This window comes from Sparus aurata, chromosome 12 (genome assembly GCF_900880675.1).
Source record: "Sparus aurata chromosome 12, fSpaAur1.1, whole genome shotgun sequence".
Lineage (NCBI taxonomy): Eukaryota > Metazoa > Chordata > Actinopteri > Spariformes > Sparidae > Sparus > Sparus aurata.
Genome location: NC_044198.1, coordinates 15,644,974 through 15,671,788, shown reverse-complemented (window position 1 = coordinate 15,671,788; position 26,815 = coordinate 15,644,974). Strand labels below are relative to the sequence as shown.

Here is a 26,815-nt window from a genome sequence, read left to right as displayed (position 1 = left end):
TCAAACTAGCTGCAACTTATGCATATGACATGGTGAGGTAGTGTGATGTCACAGAGAATTAAGCGAGAAAAAAATTAAAGGTGTGACCGCTGACGAGGCGTTTCAGGAACAGTGTTGTCTGTTGAGAGGAGCGCACGTTGGGCTTTTAAAATTTCACAATCTTTTACATGCACAAGAACCGATATATAGGTATATATAGGTCTCCTTAATGCCAAATTGGTAAACAGAAAAGGACAAACAACAGGCTCATTTTTTTTAGATCTTTGATTTTTTTATTGGACTACATGCATCTAGACACCACTTACATTAGTGTATAACTGATGCAGTAACCTCTACATGTGCAGTAACAATTACAGAAATCAAACAGTGCTGGATATTCTCGGTCTAGACATTAAAATTACAAGTAATGTCACACAGTAGGATGGTACTACAAATATTAACTGGAAAGTTAATAGAGAAACTTTTATCAAGAGCAGCGGCGACAGAAAGGTAATACATGAATACATATCGCTACGTGGATTACTGATGAGTCATTTCAATTCAAAAATACATTTAGCATCAGAATCGTTTTTGTCAAAGGTGATGGTTTGGTAAAATGGGATTTTCCAATCTGTCTAAAAGTCTGCCTAAAGCTACTTGAAGTCAAGGCATGAGAGTGCAGTTTTACTCCAAATGACAAAGGCACAGAACAGAAGACATCTACAGTCCAAATCATAATTATAACAACAATTAATTAAGACAACGTACATAAATCTGCTCATTAAAACACTGTAACATACAGAATAGGACACAATATTATACTCGTTCGTCTTAAGCCAAGTTTAACACAATAACTATATTATACATTCACACAAAACCCCGTACCTTACATGATATGTTCACATGGGGAGGTAATGTGATGTCATATAAGTAGTTCATACATAAACAGCTACTATATATGAGATAAAATATCAGTTTTATTGCCAGAATGATTCATACTTTTCCTCTCGTGATTTAACTTTGATAAACTTTAAGATAAAAAGAGCAAGAAAAAATATATAGCATTTTGTAAAACCTGTCAAATTTGACAAATATTTTGATAAAGGAACATTCTGAAAAATGAACCTTAACAAATCAGAGAAGTTAACGTAAGAGCATGGCCTTAATACTCACAACAACTCCTATCTAAATGTGTCCAGTCAACCTGGAAAATAAACATCAGAAACCTGATATATTTTTGTGTATTTGCTTGTTTTATACAAAACATTATGCGTACATTCATAATAAAATCACATAGATTTAATGTATCACTCTCAAGTAAGAAAATATAACAATGTTATACTTTAAATAATATGTTGTTTTGGTGGTCCATGTAAAAGCCAGAAAACAACATTTCTCATGATATGTTAAATTATTCTTCACAGCATATTGCAAAGTATTTAGTATTTTGATATTGTCTGCACATCCACAAAAATTTGACATTTACGGGGAAATGTCAAATACTGAGAATTCTTTTTTTTTTGCAATGATCACTTTACAAATTGCATAATTATTTGAATACATACATCAGAATTCAAAATTTGATCTCACACACACAAAACACACATTTATTTCTAGTTTAATGTACATGCAAGTGTGTGGTGTGTTTTGAGTGTCCCTCATTCTCATTTGCTCTGAACATGACAGTTAACGCCTACTGTTTGTTTTGTTGAAACATGAACTTGATATGGTTTCATTTGTTCACAGCTGGTAGCTCAGGTCATAAAAAAGAACCTCAGTGGTCTTTCAGTGTGAGTCGTTATTACTCGTTTTGGAGCACAGATTCGGAATATGCAGCAGCGTTGTGCGTGTCTCATGACAGACTGTGAGTATGACACGTTCTGCCATTTGTGTGACGGTCAAGAGATTCATATCCATCTTAAAGTCCGGGCTTCTTGCATCAAGACCAGTCCACACACCGTGATATTTCTTTGTGGGGGGTTTGTTATTTCTTTCTATGTCATTCCTTCTATTTCGACTTGACTGCTCACTTCATCTTACTTCACCTTCTCAGCAGGGAAAACAGCTGTTTGATTTACAAATCAACCCAAAGCTGCTCAGCCAAGAAGGCTCACTCTGAGCTTTAAAACAAACCCATTCAATCTTATGTATTTATTTTTTTAATCGTGACATCTTTAGAAACAGACCGTGCAGATCAGCTGACAGTCCACAGCATCTGGTTGAGGGTCACAGTGTGTGCCAACATGTCGTTCAGTCCCTCTCTTATCCAGCCTTCACTCAGTGCTCTCCACTGTGCTCCTGTGCTTGTTCCCCAGTTTATTCCACTGTTGGCTTCTTTATACTTGGGAAATTGGAAATTGACTTTTCTTCACTTAATTTCTGTGAAATTCTCACATGCCTTTAATTCAGTTCAAGCTGAGCTGGGCTTTGTCAGATAATAACATGACGTTTAAGAAATGTGAAACAGTTTATGTTTGTAGCGTCTAATCAAAGTAACCAAGCAGAGAAACTGCAGGTTTGCATGATTACATGACCCCCTCGTATTGGTGGCTCTGTGATGTTGTTCTCAACTATAGCAGTGCTTTGAGCTCAATGCTAATGCTACCATTACACCCTCTCCATGTTGTTTGAAAGCTGTGTGTAGCTTCACAATACTTGAGACAGAGCGCATATAGCCGATGCTAGCAGTTCCATGAGGCTGTTTTTTGAGGCATAGCAGTGCTTTGAGAGCAAAAAGCTAACATTTGCTAACTTGTTAAAATTTCACAAAGTCCAGCTGCGGTCGAGTTGAATGTCATTCAATAACTTGAAGAAAATCATTTGATCCTGAACCAAATTTCTGGCGCTAGTTGAGAAGTTACAGGTTCAGTGTGCAGGATTTTAGAGGTATTTGGAGGGAAAAAATTATATAGTTATATATATTTTTGTTTTTATTAGTGTATTATGACCTGAAACTAAAAACATTTTGTGTTTCTGGTACATTCGAATGCACTTTTTAAACCAACAGAGCTAGAAGAGTCTGCCATGCATTTTTAATTTTTTTTGTGACCACCATAGAGGAGTGTGAGGTGAGGGCTGTCCAGATGGCTGCAATCTGCAACCACACTGCTAAATTCTACACACTCCATTAAGGGATCACCTGCTTATTACAATTATTATCACGGGAAGATGAATGTCGGTACCAGTCATACACAATCTCAACCACAATGGTCAGGGAAAAAAATCTGGGAATCTCCTAATTCATTGGCATACATCCTCTGAGAACCTTTAACACTTTTCCCAAACTTTGTCTCAATCCACTGAGCATATGTTAAGTGAAATCTTTGATCTGCTGGTGGCTTACAGGAAAAGTCAAGCGATCACCCAAGCCAGCGGGAACCATGAATAACAGGTTGTAGACATTTCAGTCTGGATCAGCGTCGTAGACCAACAGAGCCGCGCTGCCATTCAGCTAAAAAAAGTTGCCAGAGTACTTTAGATGTTCCATACAACGGATTTTCACACTCTGTTGTGACTCAGGAATACATCATGTGTTTATTAGTAGTCCAGTCCCGTGTTGTGAATCAGAGGGGCGGCTGCTCTTTTGTAAAGATTCAGATCACAGACGACGCTGGCCTGGCAAAGTGCGGTCAACTGGACGTGAGCTGGACTGGAAATCTCGGCACTAACATAAACAGAGACTTTACAGAGACACATTATGCAGCAGTCATTTATCCTTAAGTTTCAGTCAGTGATTTAAAACTACTTAATATGTCGCCCATCAACACTTTTGTATTGCTTAATTACTATCATCAGTACTATCATTATTCCAAACGGCAGAGTTCTCATCAACAACATTAATCGTTTTGATATATTAGACACAGCACAGCTATCACAACAGTATAATACTGTACGCAGAAATACCAAAGTCCTCTACAGGCTGCTTTTCTATCTCATCTCTTAGAAAACTTCAGAAATTTGAATCAGTGTGATGCTACTGTTTTAGGATACTAATCAGCCCTTGTAATGTCTTTCTGTTGTTCTTTTTGTTACCGTGGTATGCTGTGACTGGTGGCCAATACAAAACCATCGCCTGACATCATTATATCCGTTATAGAGGGAAGCTGTGATGGCATCATCATGGGCGTTGAAAATACTGAACGAAACCAAAGACAGTCAAGTATTTTGGTTAATGTTTGCTTATTCATTGTCCGTCCTTTCTCCTCTTCGTAAACCAGCCGGAAACAGGCGCCTACTTCATTCCTCTGCGGAGCATTTGATTTGCTGCAATGAGCATAACGCTGATGATAAATGCGATGGCGAAGGCACAAATCAGGCTTTTACGCACACATGTGTGTTTTTCCTGTTGTGTTGGGCTCGCTGTGGAAAGATTAAAAACAAAACTATTAGCACATCTGAGTGTCTTTTAAAATGACCATGAGTCATGTGAAATGAAATCTGTCTGCGACATACTGTCAATGTCCACATGGGACTCTGGACTGTTCAGGTGGCTCTCCTCAGTCATGATGATGTTCTCAATGTCTTTCATGGTGAGGTGGTCACGGAAAGTATCGTAAAGAAGCCTCTTCAGCTCGTCCACAGTCAGTTTCTGCATGTCACACTGGGAAGACACAAAACACCAAGAAAGGTCTGATTAGCAGAGGAAAACCCCCCGAACACCCTGTAGGTCTGCTATAAATACTGATGCTACAGGGAAGCTCTTGGCTGTGATTGTTAGCAGCTGTGAGAAGATTTACTGGACTATTGCTTCCAAACAGCATATATTTTCAATGAAATCAGACAGTGGAATGATTTGTTTGATCATGTAGCCAACAGCAAGAAAAACACGATACTGCTTGTACCATTTGAAAATCAAGACCTTTACTTTTTTGTTATGCGAAGTCAGAAAGGCACATCTGAATATAATGATGATGCTATGTGTAGTTCATTTAATGATGAATTATTACATCAACAAAGAATTGTTAAAAAGTTATATTTTTGTATATGTTTTGGTAAAGATCCTCAGTCGTCCAGGTCATGGTAATTCTAAGCGCTATACTGTAGACAACTGGACTTGTTTCAGTTCCTCGAATGCGTTTCTCATACAACACTATGTATCCCCAACCTACAATGCTGTCCTGAGGTCCCTCCCCAGACAGCTAAACACCCAAGTGATCCTAATGACTCTGAAACTCAGAGTTTCACATGTGACCTTATCAACTGTGTAAGGACACTCCCACACAGGGTTTCAACCCGGCAACTCCCCCCTAGTTAGTTAGAACTGAAAAAGCCTCTTGGATGAGGGGTGAAACTGAAACAAGTCCAGTTGCCGATGATATAGCACTTTGATTATTTTCAGTGTTTGTGTTTATCTTCGCTATGTGAAAAATCATACCAATATATTTTCAGTTTTTTTCAGAATATGTTATATTAAGGAGTTTACTGAATGTTCACTGCACTGGACACAAATGATTAATCGGTAAAAACATTGATTCGTGAGTAACTTTAATCCTTTTATTCTCAGAAAAACAGAAAAAAGGAACTAAAGTGAGTAATATATTACCAGATTTTAATACTGTTTTTTCAGTAGGTCATTTTCTCTGTACAGCCATCAACTCCGGTGGACGTTATGCTCCAAAGTGTATATACTGCCTATTTGGCCTATATTAAGATCAAATATGAACACTGTTTAATACTACTTGTTGGTAAAATGATTCATATGCAAATTATATCATAATTATAAATAAAACATAGGCAATAAGGTGGAATTAAATAGGCAAAAGAAAACCTTTTGGCACATGATGTATAGAGGGGGTGGGCGGATTGTATTTTAAATCACAGATACAAAGATATACAAGAAAAATTTTATCTGGGTAAAACAATTTCTAACACCTTGTACAATATATGTATTTATACTTGTTTTTGTTGGTTTTCTGATTTGTGATGTCATATCTCAAAATAAAAACGTGATGCAAAGATTGTAATCAAATGGAATAGAGGGCATGGCTTGTGGACACCATGCATGAAAGAGTTGAATGACATCAGTAGGTTTTTTTCTTATCTTAATTGAAACAGGTAGGCTTTTTTATAATAAAACAACAACAAAAATCCAGAGGGAAAACTTACTCAAAAAAGTAAAAAGAATGGATTAATGAACACTGACAAAGGAAAAGGCATGTAGACTTGACTGATGATGTTTACCTTCCAAAACACTGAATCAAAGTCAGCCCCGTGGAACTTATCAGGCATCCCAGCAGAAGAGAGTTTGGGGCCAAGCAACGTGACAAATTCCTCAAAACCAACCTGACCATCACCTGAAGAAAACAGAAACAGAAATATAAACCAGTCACGGTGAAGCTTGCATGTTGGATTATACAAAAAAAGCCACTTTTCAACTCTATGACCCAGAAAGAGGGAAAGAGAGAGAGATACAGTACATACCATCTATATCAAGTCTTTGGATGATAACCTCCAGCTCCACCTCATTGGGCATGTAGCCCAGTGAGCGCATGGCCATCCCCAGCTCCTGCTTAGAGATGAAACCATTCCCGTCTCGGTCAAATACTTTGAACGCCTCACGAATCTCTGTAGGATAAAGGAGGGCAGTTATCATATTAAGAGCGTAGAGAAGCGAAGGAGTTATAGCACAACAAACACGTTCACATAGATTTATCACTTACACTTTCACACGGAGCAACAGCAGAGCATGCCGATGGTAAAAATGTGTGTAGGCAATTTTTCTGGGTAGTAATAGTTTAAAACAGTTGAAACCCATGTGAAATCATGTGTCTGTGGTGAGCAGGGTATATCAGCAATTTACACATGGGCATAGCTCAGAAGGTATAATCCCTCTTTCTTAGATGTTCATGTTTAAAAAAAAAAAAAAAAAAAGCCTGCATACCTGAATATTAAGTGTTTGAACAGGGAAAATTGCAAACTTTTTTTTCTTGTTGCAAAAACTGCAGACACGTTCAAGGATAAGTGTTCTGATATTTTACCTTTTTCTCATGGTCAGTAATTCCCATGCAAATACCCAAACCAACAAGTATTATCTGTGTAGCCAAATACTGATATGCAGTACGTATCACAGAGCTCCACTGTTGTCCAAAAACTATTAAAAACAAATCCATTAGCCATTTTCCGTCAACGCAATTAAAACAGTGGTTTATTTTGAGTAAATCCCAAATACTCTGTGCCTTCCGCTGAAAATAGCCCCAACAAATTTGCAATATTGACTGCAGCTGAATTTCTTGAGCTTTGGTCCTTTTGTACAAACGAACGGGCCTGAGCGAGACGAGACTGACAGACAGCTTAACCCTTAACTTAACTTCTCCATGTACAGTCATTTGACATGTGGTTTATACATGAACTATCTTATGAAGTCTGTTATAACAACTTTATTTCTTATTACTTTTCTTTATACTTTATTATATTATTATTATTCATTTTGTGTTTGTACACCAGCCTTATTTGTGCCAACAGGCAGGGTTACAGTCACTGTCGAATGTTAAAATCCACCAATCTTCATTAGGAACAGGAGCCGGTTTTGATTGCTTCAGCCCAGCGGACAGACGCCGAGAGAGATGCTGCATTTGTATGTGACGGACACTATTTCAGCACCACGGATAGAGACATAGATACTGTAGTTGATTACTTCTGCACCACGGACGGAGACAGAGAGGCTTTAGTTGATAATTTCAGCACAATGGGGAGTGACAGAAACCTTTTCAGTGCCATGGATGGAGGCAGAGAGGCTGTAATTGAATTTTTTCAGCAGCACCATGGATAGAGCCAGAGAGACTGTAGTTGACTATTAGAGCACCATGGAGGGCAACACAAACATTCCAGCACCGGGGACAGAGAAAGAGCGACTGTAGTTGATAATTTCAACACAATGGGGAGTAACGGAAACACATCAGTGCCATGGATAGATGTAGAGAGGCTGTAGTTGACAATTTCAATACAATGGGGAGTGACAGAAACATTTCATCCCCAGGGACAGAGCGACTGTAGTTAATAATATCACAGCAATGGGGAGGGACAGAAGCAATTCATTGCCATGGATACAGACAAAGTATAGTTGAAAAGTGTAGTTGAAAATTTCAGCACAATGGGGAGGAACAGAATTGTTTCAGCATAGCGGAGAGAGACAGGGAGGCTGTCGTTGAATGTTTCTGCACTATGGATCTAGACCTTTCTAAATGCCAGTAAATAAGCATTTATGTGTGATGCAGTTAGATATATAAGATGTATGTAAATGAAGATTTATTGTATTCTGTTTTTAGGTTTATATAGTTTGAATCATCATTACAGTCACTTCCTAGTGGAGGAGTGGTAGGTATTTGCATTGCAGAGATATGGGACATTGGCAAACTTGTTTATTTTAGTTTTCAGCTTCAGCTGTAACTGCAACATTTAAATGTATATAGTAAAACACAATGGTCCAACCGATCTGACATTTCTACTGTGCTTATTTCATGCACTGTTTTCAAGCTGTCGAGTTTCCGAACTGAGGATAGCAAACAAGGTTGTCAAGATTGAGATATGAAAGCATCAAACACGCATTTTGGATGAATTAGCTGTAATAATATAATGAAAAATGATTGTAGCACGTGCTCTGGGGGGATTTCTACCTGGAAGCTGACATTGATCGGTTCTATTCACGCCGGCTAAGACAAACATATGGTGCAAATCCCTTGTTTGCTATAGATGTATACTAACAGACACCATAAGAGCTAACACCTTTTATCATGGCTGTAGCACAATTGGCCGTGACAGAAGGCTGTGAGCAGGTTCATATGTTTATAATTAACAACAACTTTTGGTAAATAATCCATAAACATTGCGGCTTGGCTGTTTCCTCGCCCTGCATCACAGTATTCTGTTTGAAGTGGTAAAAAGAGGCAGTTCACATCAAAGGGACCGAAAACCTCTGTGCTCCTTTTTGATGTAGATCCTCGAATACACAAGACTCCTCGATGCTTGCCAGTAGTTAATGTCATTCGCTAAAACAAGACCAGTGATTAAAAAACAAATTCCACCTGTAGGGCACGACCATGAACAAAGCTAGCCTCATGTAATCGAAGCAGAAAAAGGGAAAGTGTCGCCGAGGCAAGGCAAATGAACATCTGAGTTGACACAATTGACCGTATAAAGGCTCAAACAACACCATCTCTATATTCAGTTATGAGTTTGACTGCTGCCGTTACACCAGCAGCCTGTATGGAACTTCATTAGAACTTAAAGCATGTGATTATATGCCAAGTGCTTCTACCAAGGAGAAAACTCATTTGCATGCAAGTATGTGATTGGGCAAGCGGCACCTGCAATTTGCATGCAAATCCATGTGTGGACAAGCGCTGACCATCCATCATGTGTACATGATAGACCGACTGAGATACCGCATTTTACCAGCGATAGCCCACAGTGGCAGGTCCATAGACTCATAGGGAAATCAAAGAGGCCAGTCTGTGGTGCATTCATTGAGGTCCTTCCAAACAAGTGACACCGTCTGTACAAACCCTCGACATATCAGACACAACATATTTGTCTAAATTACAGCCTGCAGTGCTGCTCGAGTTTTGTTATCTTCTCTCAGAACCACCCTAGATTCAATGTCATGACCCTTCGGTGCCAGTGACAAATAATGAATTCATTGAGCCAGCTGAGCGGTGGCTGGACTACTGATTGTTTCACACCATGAGGAGTGAATATTTTTAAAAATGTACAGATGGAACCTCAAGCAACACAACTCTGTTTCTACCTCTCTGAAAAGGTCAAATTCATTGTTATCTCATGTTTAATCTATCGTGTTTTGAAAAACACTCAGATCATTTGTTTTCCTCTTGTTTTGCGCCTCCATATGCAAAACCATTTCTCTGTTTCTAACTTTTCCCAACCATAATTCTTAGTTTTAGTTTAGATTTGTTTAAAATACTTTTATTGCAATGATTTCATATTTCAGCATAGACACAAAATATCCATTGTATTTGTATGTGTTTGCATGTTTTCCCTTATCCTTTTGTATTATTTACACCTGGTGATTCAAGAAACAGCAACAAAACAAACACTATATGTTAATATTTATCATGCATATCCACACATAATAATAATAATAATAATAATAATTCATTTGATTTATATAGCGCTTTTCAAGGACCCAAAGACGCTTACAGAGATATAGCAGATACAGATAATACACCAATAGCAAACAAAGATAACAAAAGACAGAGCACGATAGGGAAACAAAAGCAATATACATACATGTATGAACGTGCATATTTGAAGATACGTTATATGCATTTATTCATGCCTACACTGAGTATGTCTATATGATTATTAATTTTTCCAAGAAGTCTATGTCATTTTGTTATTTATCTAAGTTCTTAAATGAAAAATTAAGTTACTTAATTTTTGAGTATAAGTTGTGTCATAAATTCATTCATGAATAAAAATGGAAATAAATTAGATTTAATTCAGACACATGACATTTCAACTTTTATGGTTGACATTCGAGTCTGTCCTCGTCAGAAAGATGACCATAGAGGTTGAATATGCAAGCAGGTTATGACAGCCTATAATTACATTTGTTGTTAAGGCAGCAGTGAGGAGAAGTTGCATAAAGAGTAAAAGGTCCTTACAGGTAAGAGGTTATACAAGGACTTATACACAGGAGTTTCCCTCTGGAGACTTAGGTCATGTAGGTGTGTTTGTGATGGAAGTTACAGAATTAATGTAGTGATTTTAACCCAAACTACAATGTTTTCCTCAGCCTAACCACGCGGCGACCGTACCACGAAGGTCTGGTGCGTGTGTTACTGTTGCACTGTAACTGACATTAACGGACTTAGTCGTTTATGTATGAGGATGTGGTGTGACGTTCATAGAAATGTATGAAGCACTGTGGAACTGTCCCTATGGGCCCATATTTAAATTAATTCATGCAGGATTTTGAAAGGTATTCACATAATTGTAAAGTACATTTCTGCTAGAATCTCAAAAAAGTGATGATCAAAAGCTTCACAAAAATACTATTTCTCTGAGTATTTTGCATTATTGTGTCTAACTCGTGTGTGTCATAGTGAGTATTCCTAAATCATGTTCAAGGCATCATTATAAAGTGTTTTGAGGACAAAGTTTATACATGATACTTCAAAAGCGGAACCCTTGTTGAATAAAAAATATGTATACTCAGCAGACTCAGCCTTTGTTCTACTCTGAGAGAAACACAGAGAGTGGAAGTGACCTTGCACTGCTCTGAGGGTGCAACAGCTCTGCTCTCTGGAGTCTCGGCCAGGCCAAGAAAATCCTTGTATGATATGTAAGTACAGGATTTACAAATGTATTTTTAGCATATTTCCCCTGCTGCAGCAAGTAACCAAGGTCTGTGTGACTAAACTTTTTAGTATTAATTCTGCTGACAGGAGGATGACTTCAGAGCATTCACTGACTTGTTTTAACACTATTAAGCGGATCCTTTACAGTGGTGTGCAATAACTTACCGCTCAGGTCAACTACCGTAAAAATGCTATAAAATATTGTCAATGGCTAAAATATTGTGACACATTGGTCATAAAAGACATTAGAGTGTCTGTAGTCATTGAGGTAATGGCACTGATGGAAACACTGAGTCAAACACCCTGCGTCATCAGTGTTCAGAGGCAAGTCAAGGGTAAGTGCATGGTCACGCCACCACAGACTTGCTATGTACCAGATTGAAGTCATTTCAACCAAGTTTTTTGGTGACATAATATAGACAAAAATTAATGTTGATAATGTGCAATGATAATGACTAGCCTCTGGCAAATAAGACCATTTCCTGTCATTTGGTGTCAGGGAGATATTAGGAAGCTTGCCACACACTGCGTTATAACTATTGACTATATATCTAACAAAATCTTGCTTTTAAACAAAGTTAGTCAACTAAAGCAAATATTTGTGGACATGCTGAATGTAAATGATCAATAACAAAATGTTTTGACAACTCTTTAAGGTTCCATACTGTAGAAATTGTGATTTCCTGTAATTTCTCATTATAAAACAGGTCTAGGTTCCATAAAAATACCACAAGTTCAAGTATCAAAACATTCACATCACAACATGGAGAAATGTGCAAAAATCCGTATTCAGAAACTGTACCTTTAAAGGAGGCATGAGAACTTCAATTGCGTCATGATGTCACTGCTATACAGTCACATCCCTCAGATATGGCATGGTTGCAAAACACCAGCTGATCTTATGCGGGCGCGCTCAGGCTTGGGAGCACTGGTCAATCAGAGCAGACTGGCCTTTTTGAAAGAAGGGTGCCCAAAAGAAACAGGCACTAAAACTGAAGGTTCAGATAGAGGGTGAATAGAGGTGCTGCAGAAATGGACAGAATTAGAAAAAGAATGTGGTTTTTGAACATTAACTCATGTAAAATGTTGTAGTAGACACCCAGAAGAGCATCAGTGGCATCGGTGAAGTGAGATGTCTGGACAGAACAAAAAAGATACGAAAAGACAACACCCACAGTCTGTTCACTCTGCTGCCATCCAGCAAAAGATTCAGAGGTCTCAGCTGCTGTACCACTACACTAAAGAGCAGCTTCATACCCAGGCCGTCAGACTCTGCAATTCATCATCAACACTCCGTTTTCTAAACTAGATGTAGCACAAAGGACTCAAACAAAGTTTTGTTTTTAAACCCTTGTGTTTTTTAAAAAAAAATGTCAACAGATGTACTTTGAAACCTTGATAATAGAAATAAGAACCTGAAAATTAATTTAGTGTTGAAAAACGGTTTGTGTATGGTCCAAACAATTGTGCATGCATGGTGTAGTGTAGCTTTCCTTTGTCTAAATCGTAATGTGCATTTTTTTTTCTCCCCGGTGACAGGTGCTGCATCATCTTAAAAATGGATCTGGGGACTGCAGAAGAAATATCTGTTTTTGTGGTATCAGAATATCTTGGATGTGTCCCCTGCATTACAAATGTTGGAAGGCTGGGTCACTTGAGGAAAAAGGGGGGAACAGAAGGATATTACTGTACATTAAACCGCCTTTTGAGTTTACTGAGACAAAAATGATATCGCCAATTCATTACATTTCGCCACGCACGAACAAAATGAAATATTGACCGACAATTTCATGGCAGGTTAATCCAACAGCTGCCGGCAGAATCATGACGCTGATTGTTTCCTGGAGAGCAAACAGATGTGTTGATGTTTATTTAGTCTTCAACTTAAAGCTTGAGTTTGTTTCTGGTTATTTGACCTACTGTTCGATTATCACCTTGTTCTTTCAATCATCTCCTTTGTAAAACAGATGCTCCTTCTCCTTCTGTGGTTACTCATTGGCCCGATCCCAAGAAGTAATCTGCCCTAAGAGGCTGCAGAGATGTATTTTTAGTAGCCTGTAAACAGTTTATGACAAGCTTGAAATGATTTGTCCCAAACATCAAAGCTCATGACTTTTGCCAACCCTGAGCTCTAAAACCAGGACTTGAAAGTCTGCTGACCTTCCAAGTGAGCTAAAACAGAACATGAGGACCAACAGATCCTACTGACCTTTTCTGAGCGACCTACAGAGTGATTCATGCTGTTTGTTAGAGCGGCTAATAAAAAAAAAAAACATGAAAATGGTCCATGAAGAAGGTTGATGCCAAGAAGCCCACTGCTGCACATTGGCAGAGTGTCAGTGCCAATGGCAAAGGCAGAGAGGCCATGGAAGCTCTCTCACCTAAGTAATTGGGGAAATCCCAAATAATGGCTTCCGGCCAGAGAAAGAGTGGGAACATGGCATTTGGAGAAAGATGACACTGTTGTGCATCACACTGATATTCTAAACACGTCGTTTCTATTCAGATCTAACAAGACATTCATTATATGAGTTAGCATTCATACAGAAGAGAAAGTGATAAATTACGCTCTGTATGTATAAGTGTTAAATCTGTCACTGTGTATTTGAATTGAAATGTGTATTGCATGATGCCAGTGACAGTGTTGTGTCAATATCTCCTAAAAATCATTCATAATCAAATCATAAAGTCATACATTTTTTATTTCTTTAATTTGCATTTTGGTTCATTACTTTGAGACGTACTGTTTAATGCCACATTCTGTTTTCTGTTTTCCAGCTGAGAGACCTTGTTTTATGACTGCAGAATAAATATTGCATGGCTCAGCCATTTGTTTCCAAAATCATAATTAGAGTTTACAGCAAGTCACATCATTATCACATTGTTGCTCAGATTTAAAGGGTTACTCCAGCTATTTTAAACATTGAATTGTGTTTACAGGTCTTGGGGAGCACTACTGCATATGTGAAAAAAAGTAGTTAATAGTTTATCAGCCTTTTGTGGCACCAAAGGAAGCTGCATGTCATCTGATAAATTGCCTCCATTGATGCCACTCATTGGCTAAATTGCATTATGGGTAATGTAGGCTCCAGGTTTTGAAAAGCGGCCCACTAGTGTAGTATTGCACTCTGCCAGCAAATGATCAATACAGCTGAACCAGGGATACCGCCTCTCTTATCCCACCCATTGTTCCTCTTTTTCAAAATGTTGTGTCTACACTACCCACGATGCAACTTGGCCACTGAGCGACATCAAAATTGTTTTTGTTGTTTTTATTGCTCTACTGTGCTTTGCCTGTCAGTGCACAGGGAAATTCCCCCTGAAGTTCCCCATTAGTCAATACTCATTCTGGTTTGTGTATATATAGGTAACAATAATTATCTTTGTTGCTGATACTGCAGCAAGCCAACCTACTGTTTTCCCAGTTTCCCAAGTGATATTCTTTAAAACTGCTGTGTCTTTGCTTTTGAATTGAGTAGCTTTTGAATCGCAAAATAGTGTCTGTGTTCAGAATGCTTCCCATCCCATATAACCGCTCATGAACAACAAAGATGACTGGACAGAAAATACCTGAAGTGATCTCGTCTGCATCATTCCTATCCATTCTAGAAGACAATGGTGCCTATCGAACAAGGGACCAAACATCCTTGAGGAAAGGCATGCACCTCTGCTGAGAGAGCTCTACAGTGATTGTCCAGTTCACTACGAAAATCCATCCTCACCTTCAATGAACGGTCATGACATTGCACAGGAAACGGTAATAGAGTTAACACAACAGGAGGTAGATAAGAGGTCTCCGCACACCGCAGGAACTGACGAGAGGACAATAACAGACAGTCTTCAGGCCCCGAAGTTACTGCATGTGCACGAACATGACTCAAGACATTGTTCACAATAGATTCACCCCATAACTAAAACTCATATCATGTGTCAAACTAAGTTTGTTCTAATCCAGATCAGTTGTAACATTTTCTTGTGTCCATCTGGAAATCAATTTACGTGGGTAAAGGAGCCCTTTCTGCTACCGCTCTCAGCCAGTCGGGATCAAACAGGATCCTTTGTATTGACTCGAGATTCGTCCATTTGCTGTGATGAAAGAGAAGTGAATAAAGGCGCCGGACGTCAAAATTAAAAGAGGCATGTTTGTATGTATGTAACAAAATATAATTAGCAAGAGTGCTTTTACAGACATAGTTTAGTAGGAACATGAGGGGTTTTGCATGTTCCGTGAATCAACAAATAGTTTTCTTATCAAAAGGGCTGCTTATTGAGGTAGTTATGGAAAATTGGTTAGAGGATAAAACTCTTCCCTGGAAGGTGAATCAGACTCTTTCTCATTAAATAAGAGCATTTCCCAGGTGGGTTCGCCCAATAATGGTATGATGAAACCCATGACATCTTTCCGTCCGATAATGAAAGTGGGGAAACACGAGAATCATATTATCCAGAGGCTGCAAAAATAAAATATGCCGTACAGCTAAGAAAGCTCCATTAAGGCCCACTCAGTAGAATAGAGCAGGTTGACACATAATAAAAATACTGTCAAAATAATGCAAATTTACAAACAAATACTAATACAAAGGGCTGTGGAAAATAAGAATACTAAGAAGAACATTAATATCTTGATGCATATGTAAAACAGATTTTTCTGGTTGACTATAAACCCCAAAACAGTGTCAGGCTGCGGTAAGTCGTGACACAGTTATATCCTACAGAGGGCACTTTGTCATGTTTTATCTTCCACAAGGGCACTTTTGCTGCGTTGTTTTGAACATGGGGGCAACAGTGCCCCAAAAAGTACTTGAGCAAAAGTCTGGCATCAAACAGGAGTTTATAATCTCATCAAATGCTATATTTGTAATTAAGTAAGTCATTAGAGTGGCATCAAGTCAATGGCTTAACTTGTCTGGATGCTCTAGAAGATGATCTCCCTCCTACACGCCAACAAAGTGCTGATCGAGTACTGCTCAGAATACCTCATTCACGCACACCATGACTGAATCGGCACAATATGACAAGCCACGATGTGGCAAGACATGAAACGTCGTACTTCACTGCCTCCCTGGAAAGTCTCATAACAACACACACAGCGGAAAAACAATAACTCACCCCATCATCACAGGTCGCGCACATTTACACTTCACCCATCTTTGCTTCTCGAGATTTATGGGTCCTCGCATTATTACATTTACATACACAAACACAACAAACACAGCCACCAGAGACGGCGGGAGACGTGCTCCACGAGCCCTGCAGCTAAAACAACTCCCGCTGTCAAAAAGTACTTGAAATACTCCCACTACCTGCAGCTCTTGGCAGGAGGAGTTGAAATTACGTGACCTGATCTTTTTTTAGGAAAGAGGAGAATTACTAAGGATTAGAGCTTGACTTTACAAGGTTGCTGCTGTTTAGCATGACCAAATCAAACGACTCATTTACTCTTATAGACAAGTACTGATTAGACTTTGACTGATCTCATTTTGAGATCTATGTTTGTTTTTCATTTGATGTTTTTTTTACAGGCCTTTGTGAAGCTGGTTTTCCTGGCCAGACATCTCGAGGTTTTCATGATAAAATAAAGGCAAAGTAAAAAACAAGGACTGTCTTGATAACTGATGCTTTCTGTTGAGGATAGATGGAGGCGAAGAAAGACCCATCACCTTGGTATCCGAACCCTATAATTTGCTGTATTTGCTGGAGCCTTATGTTGAGAATTTGTGGAGTTGCTCGGCCTGCAGCTCTTTTCTCCTCTTGGTTTCATTCAAAGGGCAATAGTAGCATGTTGTTCAACGCTGTGTTAAGTTTCCGTCGATTAATATTTGCCTCGCGTCTCAGTGATTCCCAACTCGGTGTGTTGATGTAAGTGAAATATGGCTGTGGTGGACAATCGGACAAGGTGAGAGAAGGACACAGCTTCATAATTAACATCTTACAACATCATTAGATGATGTTGTTTGAAAGTGTGAATCTCTCTGGGCGGCTACAACAGTAATGACCAGACATTTGTCTTTGACCACGGCAGAAGCAGAGATGATGGAGAATCCTGTCTGTTGTTTTTTAACCTTGTTGCTGTTGTTGGTTCGCTGTGGAAATACCCAACAACGAAACAAAAACGTATCAATACTGAGTCAGGAGAGCATCTCCGACTACTGTAAATCTTGTTTGACAAATGTGCACATCACGTATTGGTTAAGGATCCTCGACAGCTGTTAACGCACACATATATCACACATATATTTGTCTGTTTTGTAATGCCGCTGCAAAATAGGCCCCCATTTGTAAGCACAAAAGAAGACAGCTTTGCATACAAAGTGGAAGACTTTCGGAAGACTCCACTACAATGCCTCGTGTCTCGGGGATTCTCCTGCTGGCTGTGACCTATAAATACTGTTCACATCCTCTGTCAGCGATGCACCGAGGAGTGATACAAGCTCGAGGAGACCTCCAAGAGTGTAACTGCCGGGGAAGTCATGACTGTTGAGCCATGAAACGAGAGTCTTATCAGTTCCAACACATGTGCAGTTAAAGTGTCTGCCAGTTTACTGCAAGTGTGTTGTAGCATAATTAATACATTGTCTTGTAATAGAATGACCTCATGTATACATACAAAAATACTATATATCTATATAAATGTTTTGCTTAATCTTGTCATCATTAAGTAAACAGAACAATGACACCATCAACGTTCAGATTTGTTCTGTGTAAACGTTGCTTTTGCTGTGCTGTTCTGTCTGCCACCGGGCAGGATTTGTCCCGGAAAACCGAAGTCTTGATGTGCAGCACAAAGGAAGCAGGTCTACCATTGCAAAAGAGGATCCATTTTCCCCAGCAGCTATTGGTAGCTATCTCCAGGTAATGGTGGAGCAAGTGGAGTAACTGTGGAAACTCTGTAACGCAAAAGGAAAAAGCATCCCCGAGCGTCGTGGAGAATATGTCTTCAAGAAAATGCAGAGAATGCAGCTTGTACGTTTGAATGAGTTTGCAAAGAAACTGAGACAAAGTGGTGCACGAGTTCCTCTTGTACAGAATAAAGCAAATGATGATGTGATAATAGATACCTTTACTGTCTTTTAGCCCAACAACCCAAAACACCCTTCCTGTCACGCAGCCAAAAGGCCATTGCTTCAGCAATGTTCTTACGCGATATAATCCCCCGTTTACAGTTCACTTGATCCACAACCAAAAACCTAACAATAATAGGCCTAGGAAAGTTCCCCTTCAACCCCCAGAAGCACTGGAGCAGGCATAGAGGCAAAGGGAGAGAGTGATAGAAGCCAAGGTAAAACAACAGTGACTGGGCAGGCAATTCTGGTGTTGTGTCAAAGTCTGTTCCCCTGTCAAAATGTGTTTCCCTGCCTTACCAATCACACTAAGAACGTGGATTAACCTCCTGTTACCGTGGAAAATGCTGGTTTAAGTGAAAGGACGCGCCAGAAGTGGTGCAAATAATTTGTGCAAGCATACAGGAGGCTAGGAATAAGGTGGATAGACAATAGTAGTATAGCATACTAGATCAGTTAGTAACAATACATGCCTACTTAACAATACAACTAGGTGTCTTACTTTGCTTGTACTGAGATCAGGATTTCTTGTTTTGGACAGTAGTCAGACTGCTACTGGTAGCCATGTTGCTAATGCCAATGCTAGCATCTAGAAAAAAAATACCAGGAGCTGTGAGGAAGACAGGAACAAAAGAAACAAACATTTCTGTTTTTGTCTGGCTGCTAGTGTCAGTGATCCATTTATCTTTATGACAACAATAGTAGGCCATCGATGAAATGCCTACCACTTGGAAAACGTCAGGGGGAAGTTGAAATGTTATCTGTTTTCACTATAATTCACAATGACTCCGAGACAATATCACTCAAACATATTGGAATGTGTCTCTTTAATATGTTTAAACTGCTTCACACAAAATGTTTCACAACACGTGTTAGAATCCTAGTCTAGTACATACACGGTCACATTTGCCAGTCATAGTGGCATAGATGTATTCAGTTACCCCCATCAGCTCATGTATAATAGGCGGAACTTGGCTCTGGACCTCGGTCATAACATTGTGCTCATTAAATAGGGCGACACTTGGCACAGCCTGATCTCCACGCAGGCATTTATAGAAAAGTGCGCGGTGAGTGTGATTCTTTCACACGAGGCAAATACACACATGAATGTTAAATGGATGTTTTTTAATGATCGCTGGTCTGAAGATCTTGAGTGGCACAGGTGTGGATGTAATTTGTGATGAAGAAAATTGGATCTCCCTTCCACACGCAGACAACCTAACAACACAATGTTCAAATGTGTAGGGTTTCTATAATAACACCTCAAACCTAATCAGAGGTCTAAGAAACTCGAATGGTGAAGGAGCAGCAGTGTTACATTTACGTGCACAGGCTGAGTGCTTATCAGGGTTTCTGACACCTGCATGACACAAGGGCGAAGAAAAGGGCAGGGAGCCTCGCTACTGACCCTGCCCACCTAGGTAACCATCTGTTTGAAAAACATTCCCTGGAAGCTGCAGATCCATTAAGAGCCGTGAGCACTTAATCAGCCTCCCTAAAGCTCAGCCAGTGTAAACAATCTTCTCTCAATTCAGTGCCAGTGTCAGTGATCCTCGCTATATTGCAACATTCTAGCCAATGTCCAATCTGCTCCCGGTCAGTATAATCAATCTAACAGAGGGGATTGTGATCGGAATCTGATATCAGATTAAAGATCACAAAAGGTCTCGAGAGCGCAGATTTGCAGATAATCTCTATTGAGTTTTGAGTGTGCCACCGAAGTAAGTAATTACCCCATGTTTCATTGGCTAATCATAATCGTTAAAATTAATTAATGCATCCAAAATGAAATCAAGTTATTTGTTATAATTAGATTTTAATGAGGCGACTCACAAAAACGATTTGTTGTAAAGTCAGAAAATCCTCATTAAATGTGAGAAAATACATAATTCTGCACTGTTAACTCACTGCCTCGAGATCTCAGCCGGGCAAATTCACCATCATCTGTTAAATCTCTAATAAAGACTCATTTTACTAACGTTTTCCTAACTGATGGTATTTGTATTTGTAATTATTTAAATGATTTGTCCTGGATCCATTTTCCTTTTATTATATATTGTAAAACCTTTTATAAATTTGTTTCTTAAAAGTTGCTACATAAATAGCCAATACATTTTTAAGGTGGGGGATGTGGGGATATTTCTAGGAATTTTCAGTGGCCAAAACACAAGTGCGTTCTTAAGAAGATCTGTGGACATTTCCCAAAAAATGTGTGGGGACCAAAACCTGCTGTCTTTGCCAGGAAGTCGGACCATCTCCATCCGTGAGCGTGGCGACCGAAGCAGGTGTTTTAGGCCAAACCAAGATGTTTTCCTAAACCTAACTAAGTGTTGTTGTGCCTAAATCCAAGCAGAGCATAAGCACAGTGTTGATTACGTATTCAACAAACAAACACCTAGTTGCAACATAAAGAAACGTTCAATATCAACTTGCCTGTGGTTTTGCAGAAACCTGACATTTATTCTGGTGATTGGGTTGAAAGTTTTATGAAACATAAATCTAATATTTTTGATGGGAAGTCAGGACATCTCCAGATGTTTTTGGCAATCAAAACAGGTATTTCAAGCCAAAAATGTATCTGCTCCTAACCCTAGCCAAGTGTTTTTGTGTGGCTAAATCTAACCAGAGCAAAAGCACAGTGTTGTCTCAAGATAAAAATGAACTTAAAAAAGAAGAGTTACAGCATATTCATGGTTTGTCATGAATCATGATTTGAGACCCTGCTGTCTCTTCCAGAAGAGATTTTCACCTCTGTTGTTTACTAAAGAAACTGGGATTTGCCTCAATTTGCTGAACACATTTGAGAAACTGTCCCCTGTTTCATATTCCCTGACTCCAAATCCTCAGATACAGTACACAACTCCTTCGACACTGAGAATGTATTTGATTCTGTGTTTCGTCCTGCTAGTCCCCCCGCACAATTTGTCTTTCTTTACAGATTCAACTGAATGCGAAACTGAACACGACTTTTTAATCTGTTTATAAGGAGCAGTACGTGTCCTGTGCTGTGACATGTGGCGTCTCTCTGCACAGGATTCAAGGTCCTTTTGTCCTTGTGTGTTGTGTTTTGTCAGTGGGCACTCGAATATTGTGGTCAGCAAGTCTGTGCAACAGTGTCACCAAGAGAAACTCACTAATACTCACTTTTCATGTGTCGTCTTTATGAGTATCCAGTTTTTAGGGTGAATATGTTTTGAACAAGTATAGGTGTGCGACTATACTTTGCACATTGTGCAGGTGATACAAAACGATTTGGGTCAACCGAAATGTAATTTAAAGAAAAAAGTAATTAGCCACAGCCGGTGAGCAGATTATGATAAATCCATATATAATCTTACAATGCTACACTGATCTGGTGTCATCTGGATTTAGTGTCTGAGAATTATTCATGTGAGCTTTAAGTTCTGCTGGATATTAAACGTATAGCAGTAGTGACTGACTTGCATGTAAATGAGGGCATTCTGCTCTTGTTTGTGTTTTGATGATTGTGGGGCTTATTCCTGGCTTCGGGTCATCTCCCAAAGCTTAATACATTTCAGTTCAGTGATGTGTTTTTTGTAATCTCTTTCTCAGATGATCCCAAACATGTCAAATTACCACTGGCTGTATATATACCTTGCCAGGAAGAGGCTATTATCATAAATATGATTAGGGAGAGTAATTACACGAGTTGAGCAATCGGGGGAACTTCTGCCCTGCGGTAATTAAAGACCCCGTGGATCAAACAATGTTTTATAGGCTGAACGTGAAAAAAGGGAGCAGTTTTTCATGTGGAAACACTGGACTGCGGCACGGCTCCCACACTGTGTGTTAAGGGTAGTTGGCCGGTAAGTGGGAGGTTGCTGATTCCGACCCTCAGTCTCGCAGAGGTTCATCTCAAACTCCCAGGAACTACAGGCAAAGTGCTCCTCGACACTTTTCATCTGCCCGGTGGAGCTGCCCGGAGACAAAGGGGTGGAGCGCTGTTTACCCCAAGGTGTTAGGCCATGTTAATGTGGCAGTGCGTTATGCGCTCAGTGAATCTTCCCTTGGTAAATACATTCACGCTCGAATGCTCCTTCTCGCTTCGTTCTGAATATTTAATGGCTCTCAATTAGTGAACTAAGGTTTGAAGGGAGACCCTGTATCCTCGTCGTCTGCGCAAAAACGCTCTGGTCATCATACTGTTGTTTCCAGCTCTTGCTTTTTTCCCAACGCCAACCCCGTCGATTAAATTTATGTTGTCATTGCAGATAGTGGGTTTTCAATGTCGAAACGTGTGGCTCAAAGCAAGGGCAAGGCAGCCACTTGTGGGCCCGGGCATCCTACAGGCAGAAGAAAGGGGAAATGGAATTCCCTTTCGCATAAAAGACTTGGTGATATCAAATCTGATTGGAGTTATCTCTTTATTGGAGTCTGCCTGGCTCGGCTCCAAATCACTGCCAGCTGTGCTTTCTCATTGTGAGGACCATTTGCTCAAACAAAACCCGACGCAATACAGCCAGTTACTGTAGAAAGGGGGATAATAATGCTTCAATGAATCTTTCTTTTGTGCTGCGATGGGCACTTTTAGCAATACATCAAACAAACTGGAGATAGATGAGAGGATGCGATTTGAGCCTCAAAAATGAATCAATGTGCCGTCTTATTAATGGTTTCTACCTGCCTTATATTTGTAAGAGGTGGTGTGCATTTGTATAGTTTCACATTTGCCATTCATCACAGTCTCTTTCCTCCATTTCAGGCTGCTCTTTTTTGGGGGAAATCCGCCTCTTCAGTTTTCTCTCAAGCAGAAAATGAGGAATCAGGTGCAATTTGGTCTCACAAAGACAGCAGAAATGGCATTTTCTAGTTGGAGACAATGTGCCAATAGAGAATGGAGAACCTGGCATGTGTTGTGTGTGGAGAAAAAAAACCGAGGATTATTGCGAATCTATTGCAATAATTGCAGGATGGTGAGGAAATGTTGTTGATGTTTGCCAAAAAAAAAAAAATCAGGAGAAAAATGCAAAAAAGAGAAAAAGATAGAGGATAGATAACAATGGGGGTGTTGCAGAAATGTTCAATTCTAACCACAATGTGAAAATATCTGTACTGCCAGACCTTCTCACAACCAGACCTACAGGTTCGTGCGTGCAGCCACGTTTGCGCATCAGGACCAGGAGCGCACACCGGCCGGAGCTCTCCAGGGTCCTGAACTAGTTTACCAGGTGGACGTTTCATTCTCTCAGACAACCCGATCACTACAACTCGAACCCACAATTCAGAGGGACTCACCTTCCACCTCATCCTCGGGCAGGATCACGGGGGTCCGGTAGGAGAGGACATCTGGAATAGTGCAAAGTCCCTTGTACATGAACCTGGTGGTCACAGCACGCACTGGCATTTCTGCGAGGGAAAACCAACAACTGTGTCGCGATCTTCATATATTTTCTCTCTTTTTGAGACAGACCCTGTGCTACTGCCCTTGTGTGCCTTTAAACAAAAGCTCAAGCGAACGAAACAGGGAGAAAACCCCTCCGCAAAGTTCAACCTCGGCGCGATGTTTTTTTGGGGAGGTATATTTTCGACACCTTGCGCTTCGCGTTGTAGGACGCAGCTTGTAAATCGCCTTTGGTTCGCAGCCGTAACACGAAAATGACACATGAAACTTTTACTTCATGGGCTGATGAGCAAGAGCTGCCTGTGAAATGTGAGACGAGCAGTCAGATACTGACACTAATCCTGATGCAAAGAGGCTACTTTCTCATTCTTCTACCCGCGCATGGCTCCTGCAGGCGATTCGGCATTTCAAATGAATAAAACACTGAATAAATAAATAAATAAATAAATAAATACAAAAGGAAGATCGTAGAATAATTGAATAATAATGATAAAACAAAATAATAATATCTGCTCTAAATCAACCTTTCCCGCTATTTATTTCCCCGATTTCTACAACGCGTCTCGTTCTGTCAAACTGTCCGTCCCCGACATGGTCTGCCTCACTTTTCTTCCTCGTTTCGGCATCTTCTCCAAAAAACAAAAAAAGAGACACGAATCGGTGACACAAGGGGAAAAACAGCGGCGGTGGCAGCTGATCCTATCCGGTAAAGGATGTGCAAACACAATCTTTGGACATTTTTCCTTTCTTTTTTTTCTTTTTTCCTGGAGAGCAGCTTCAAGGGAATCCTGGGTCACCCCCTCCTCTCTCATCTGATACAGACACGCTGCGTGAGGCGGCGATCCTCCCTCTCTCTCTCTCTCTCTCTCTCTCCCTCCCTCTCTCTCTCTCTCTCCCTCCCTCTCTCTATCTCTCTCTCTCTCCCTCCCTCCCTCTCTCTCTCTTTCTCTCTCTCTCTCTCTCTCTCTCTCTCTCTCACACACACACACACACACGCACACACCCTCCTGTGTCTGTGTCTGTGATGTGATTAATGTGATTATTTTCTGCACTCCACCAGTCTGTGTGTCAAATGTCACACACAAGTTCAGACACAATTCCAGCAAATATATATATAAAAAAAAAAAAAAAAAAAAAGGGCTTATCACACGTTTCAAGTACAGACGGTAGCAACAAGTGGAGGCCCCCAGCTCCTCCTCTTCCTTCATTTTCAGGTCAGAAATGTGCCACATCAGGCCGGGAGCTGAATGGAAATTGAGGTAATAACCACCGAAAAAATTGAAATCAAGCCCTCAAGGCCGATCAGTCAGGCGTTCGGTGAACAGTTCATAACCAAACATGAGATCAGTGAAATGTTGGATGTAAAATTTGAGCTGTGGTTTTTAAGAGGCTCATTTGGAGCCACCATCGAAGACTGAGGTAATTGAATATACCAGGTTAAAAGAAATGGATCAACTTTTTGGTAAATATTTGCCTTCTTGCAGCGAGTTAGAGGAGAATATTGATACTTAAACAAAGATACAGCCAGGAGCCAGTTAGCTTAGCTTAGCACAGATTGGCAGCAGGGGGAAAAAGATGGCTGACTTTTTCCAGAGATAATAAAATGTGCCCACCAGCACCGCTAGAGCTCACCAATTCACTAATAAAATGAATTTGAAACAGGTTGTGATCTGTGCTGCGGGCTGGTTTCCCAGCAATCTAACAGTGACACCACATCACCAGGAAGGCCCCGCTCTCAGTATAGAAAGAGTTGAGCTCAAACCTCCATAAAATTCGACATTATTACACTTCAGTTTTTCTGTGCAGGTTAAACAAATGAGATTCAGTGTTGTCATGTGTGAGCTTCGGAGGTGCTGGTTGGAAGAGTGTTGTTGTTTGTGGATGATAACATATGACCATACAGCTGCAGGAGTAGTATACTTTTAAAATATAAATTCACCCAAAAATACAAATCCAGTGATTATCTTGTCGCCCTCATGTCGATAGAAAGTCCACAGATTTTCTCTTGAACTTCACTGCAAAACAGCATTGTCCAGAACAACTGAAGTAGCTTGTGACTACCACGAAAAAAACAACCATGAAATAATACATTAAACAGCATAAAAATGCTTTCCTGCGGTAATCCAAGTCTCCTGGAGCCCCGAGATTCCAAACTGATTTGATGAAGAGGATGGCCCTCCCTTGAAGTGGGGAGCACTGTAATGCGTTAAGCTTAGCAACTAAGGTGAGGATTTTTGCTTAAAAATTGTGTGAATAACATCTTATGAAATCAATTGTTCTCGTTCTGATTTTCAGATCTTGTTTTTCTTCCCCATCCCCCCATCTTCTTCTGTTGTTAAGGAGAGTTGATGCAAGCCTGTTTTCCTGCAGAAATGTTTTGTGAATGATGAAACTTGGTGGAGAGTAGATAACGACCACATTTTTTTTTTTTGAGGAACTTATCTTTTAATCAAACTCCCCAAGCAAATGATTTTAGACTTTAGACTTTTATTCATCCCACAACGGGGAAATTCACTTGTTATAGTTGGACAGACATACAATAAGTACAAGACTTGAAAAATACTAAAAAAGATTTAGATAGGAGAGAAAGATACAATATAGAAAGGACTATATGCTATGTGCATTATATACAGGAGGCATTGTGTATTATATGCAGGAGGAAAGCGTGCGTTGTATACAGAGGTAAATGTGCATTATATAGATTTAAATAAAGTGTAAAAGTATTGCCTTGTTGAAGGTTGGATGGATGAATTAATAAATACAGTGTTTGAAATAAACAGACTCAGTGAATAAACAGACTCAGTGAAGAATATGAATATGTAGGAAAAAAAAGAAAAAAATGAGTGTATTTTTCAAAATTGTTATCAAATTATTCCTTTAAAACACTCAGTTGGAACTCATCTCTGTACAAAATCACCCTGACAATTGACAGTAAGTTAACCGCAGCATAAAGAACTCAAAGCAAAGCACCTTGTCACTCACATATAAATGTAGGTTGAGCAGATATGAACATATTTTCCAGCTTCTCAAGGATTCTTACCCAGGGAGTTATGAGCACTATAACCAACCTCATATCATTTTTTAAAAAAACTGACAGT

The 26,815-nt window shown here is 39.7% G+C and overlaps 1 protein-coding gene across 1 annotated transcript; it reads right to left on the bottom strand.

The window, feature by feature from the left end:
- Positions 1–246: 246 nt before the first annotated feature.
- Positions 247–24,574, bottom strand: cabp7b (calcium binding protein 7b). Its single transcript, XM_030436877.1, has 5 exons — positions 23,612–24,574; positions 6,400–6,543; positions 6,160–6,272; positions 4,432–4,579; positions 247–4,338 (listed from the first exon to the last, which is right to left on the bottom strand). The coding sequence occupies exons 1-5, from the start codon at positions 23,718–23,720 to the stop codon at positions 4,211–4,213; spliced, it is 642 nt and encodes a 213-aa protein (XP_030292737.1). The 5' UTR covers positions 23,721–24,574; the 3' UTR covers positions 247–4,210.
- Positions 24,575–26,815: the final 2,241 nt, after the last annotated feature.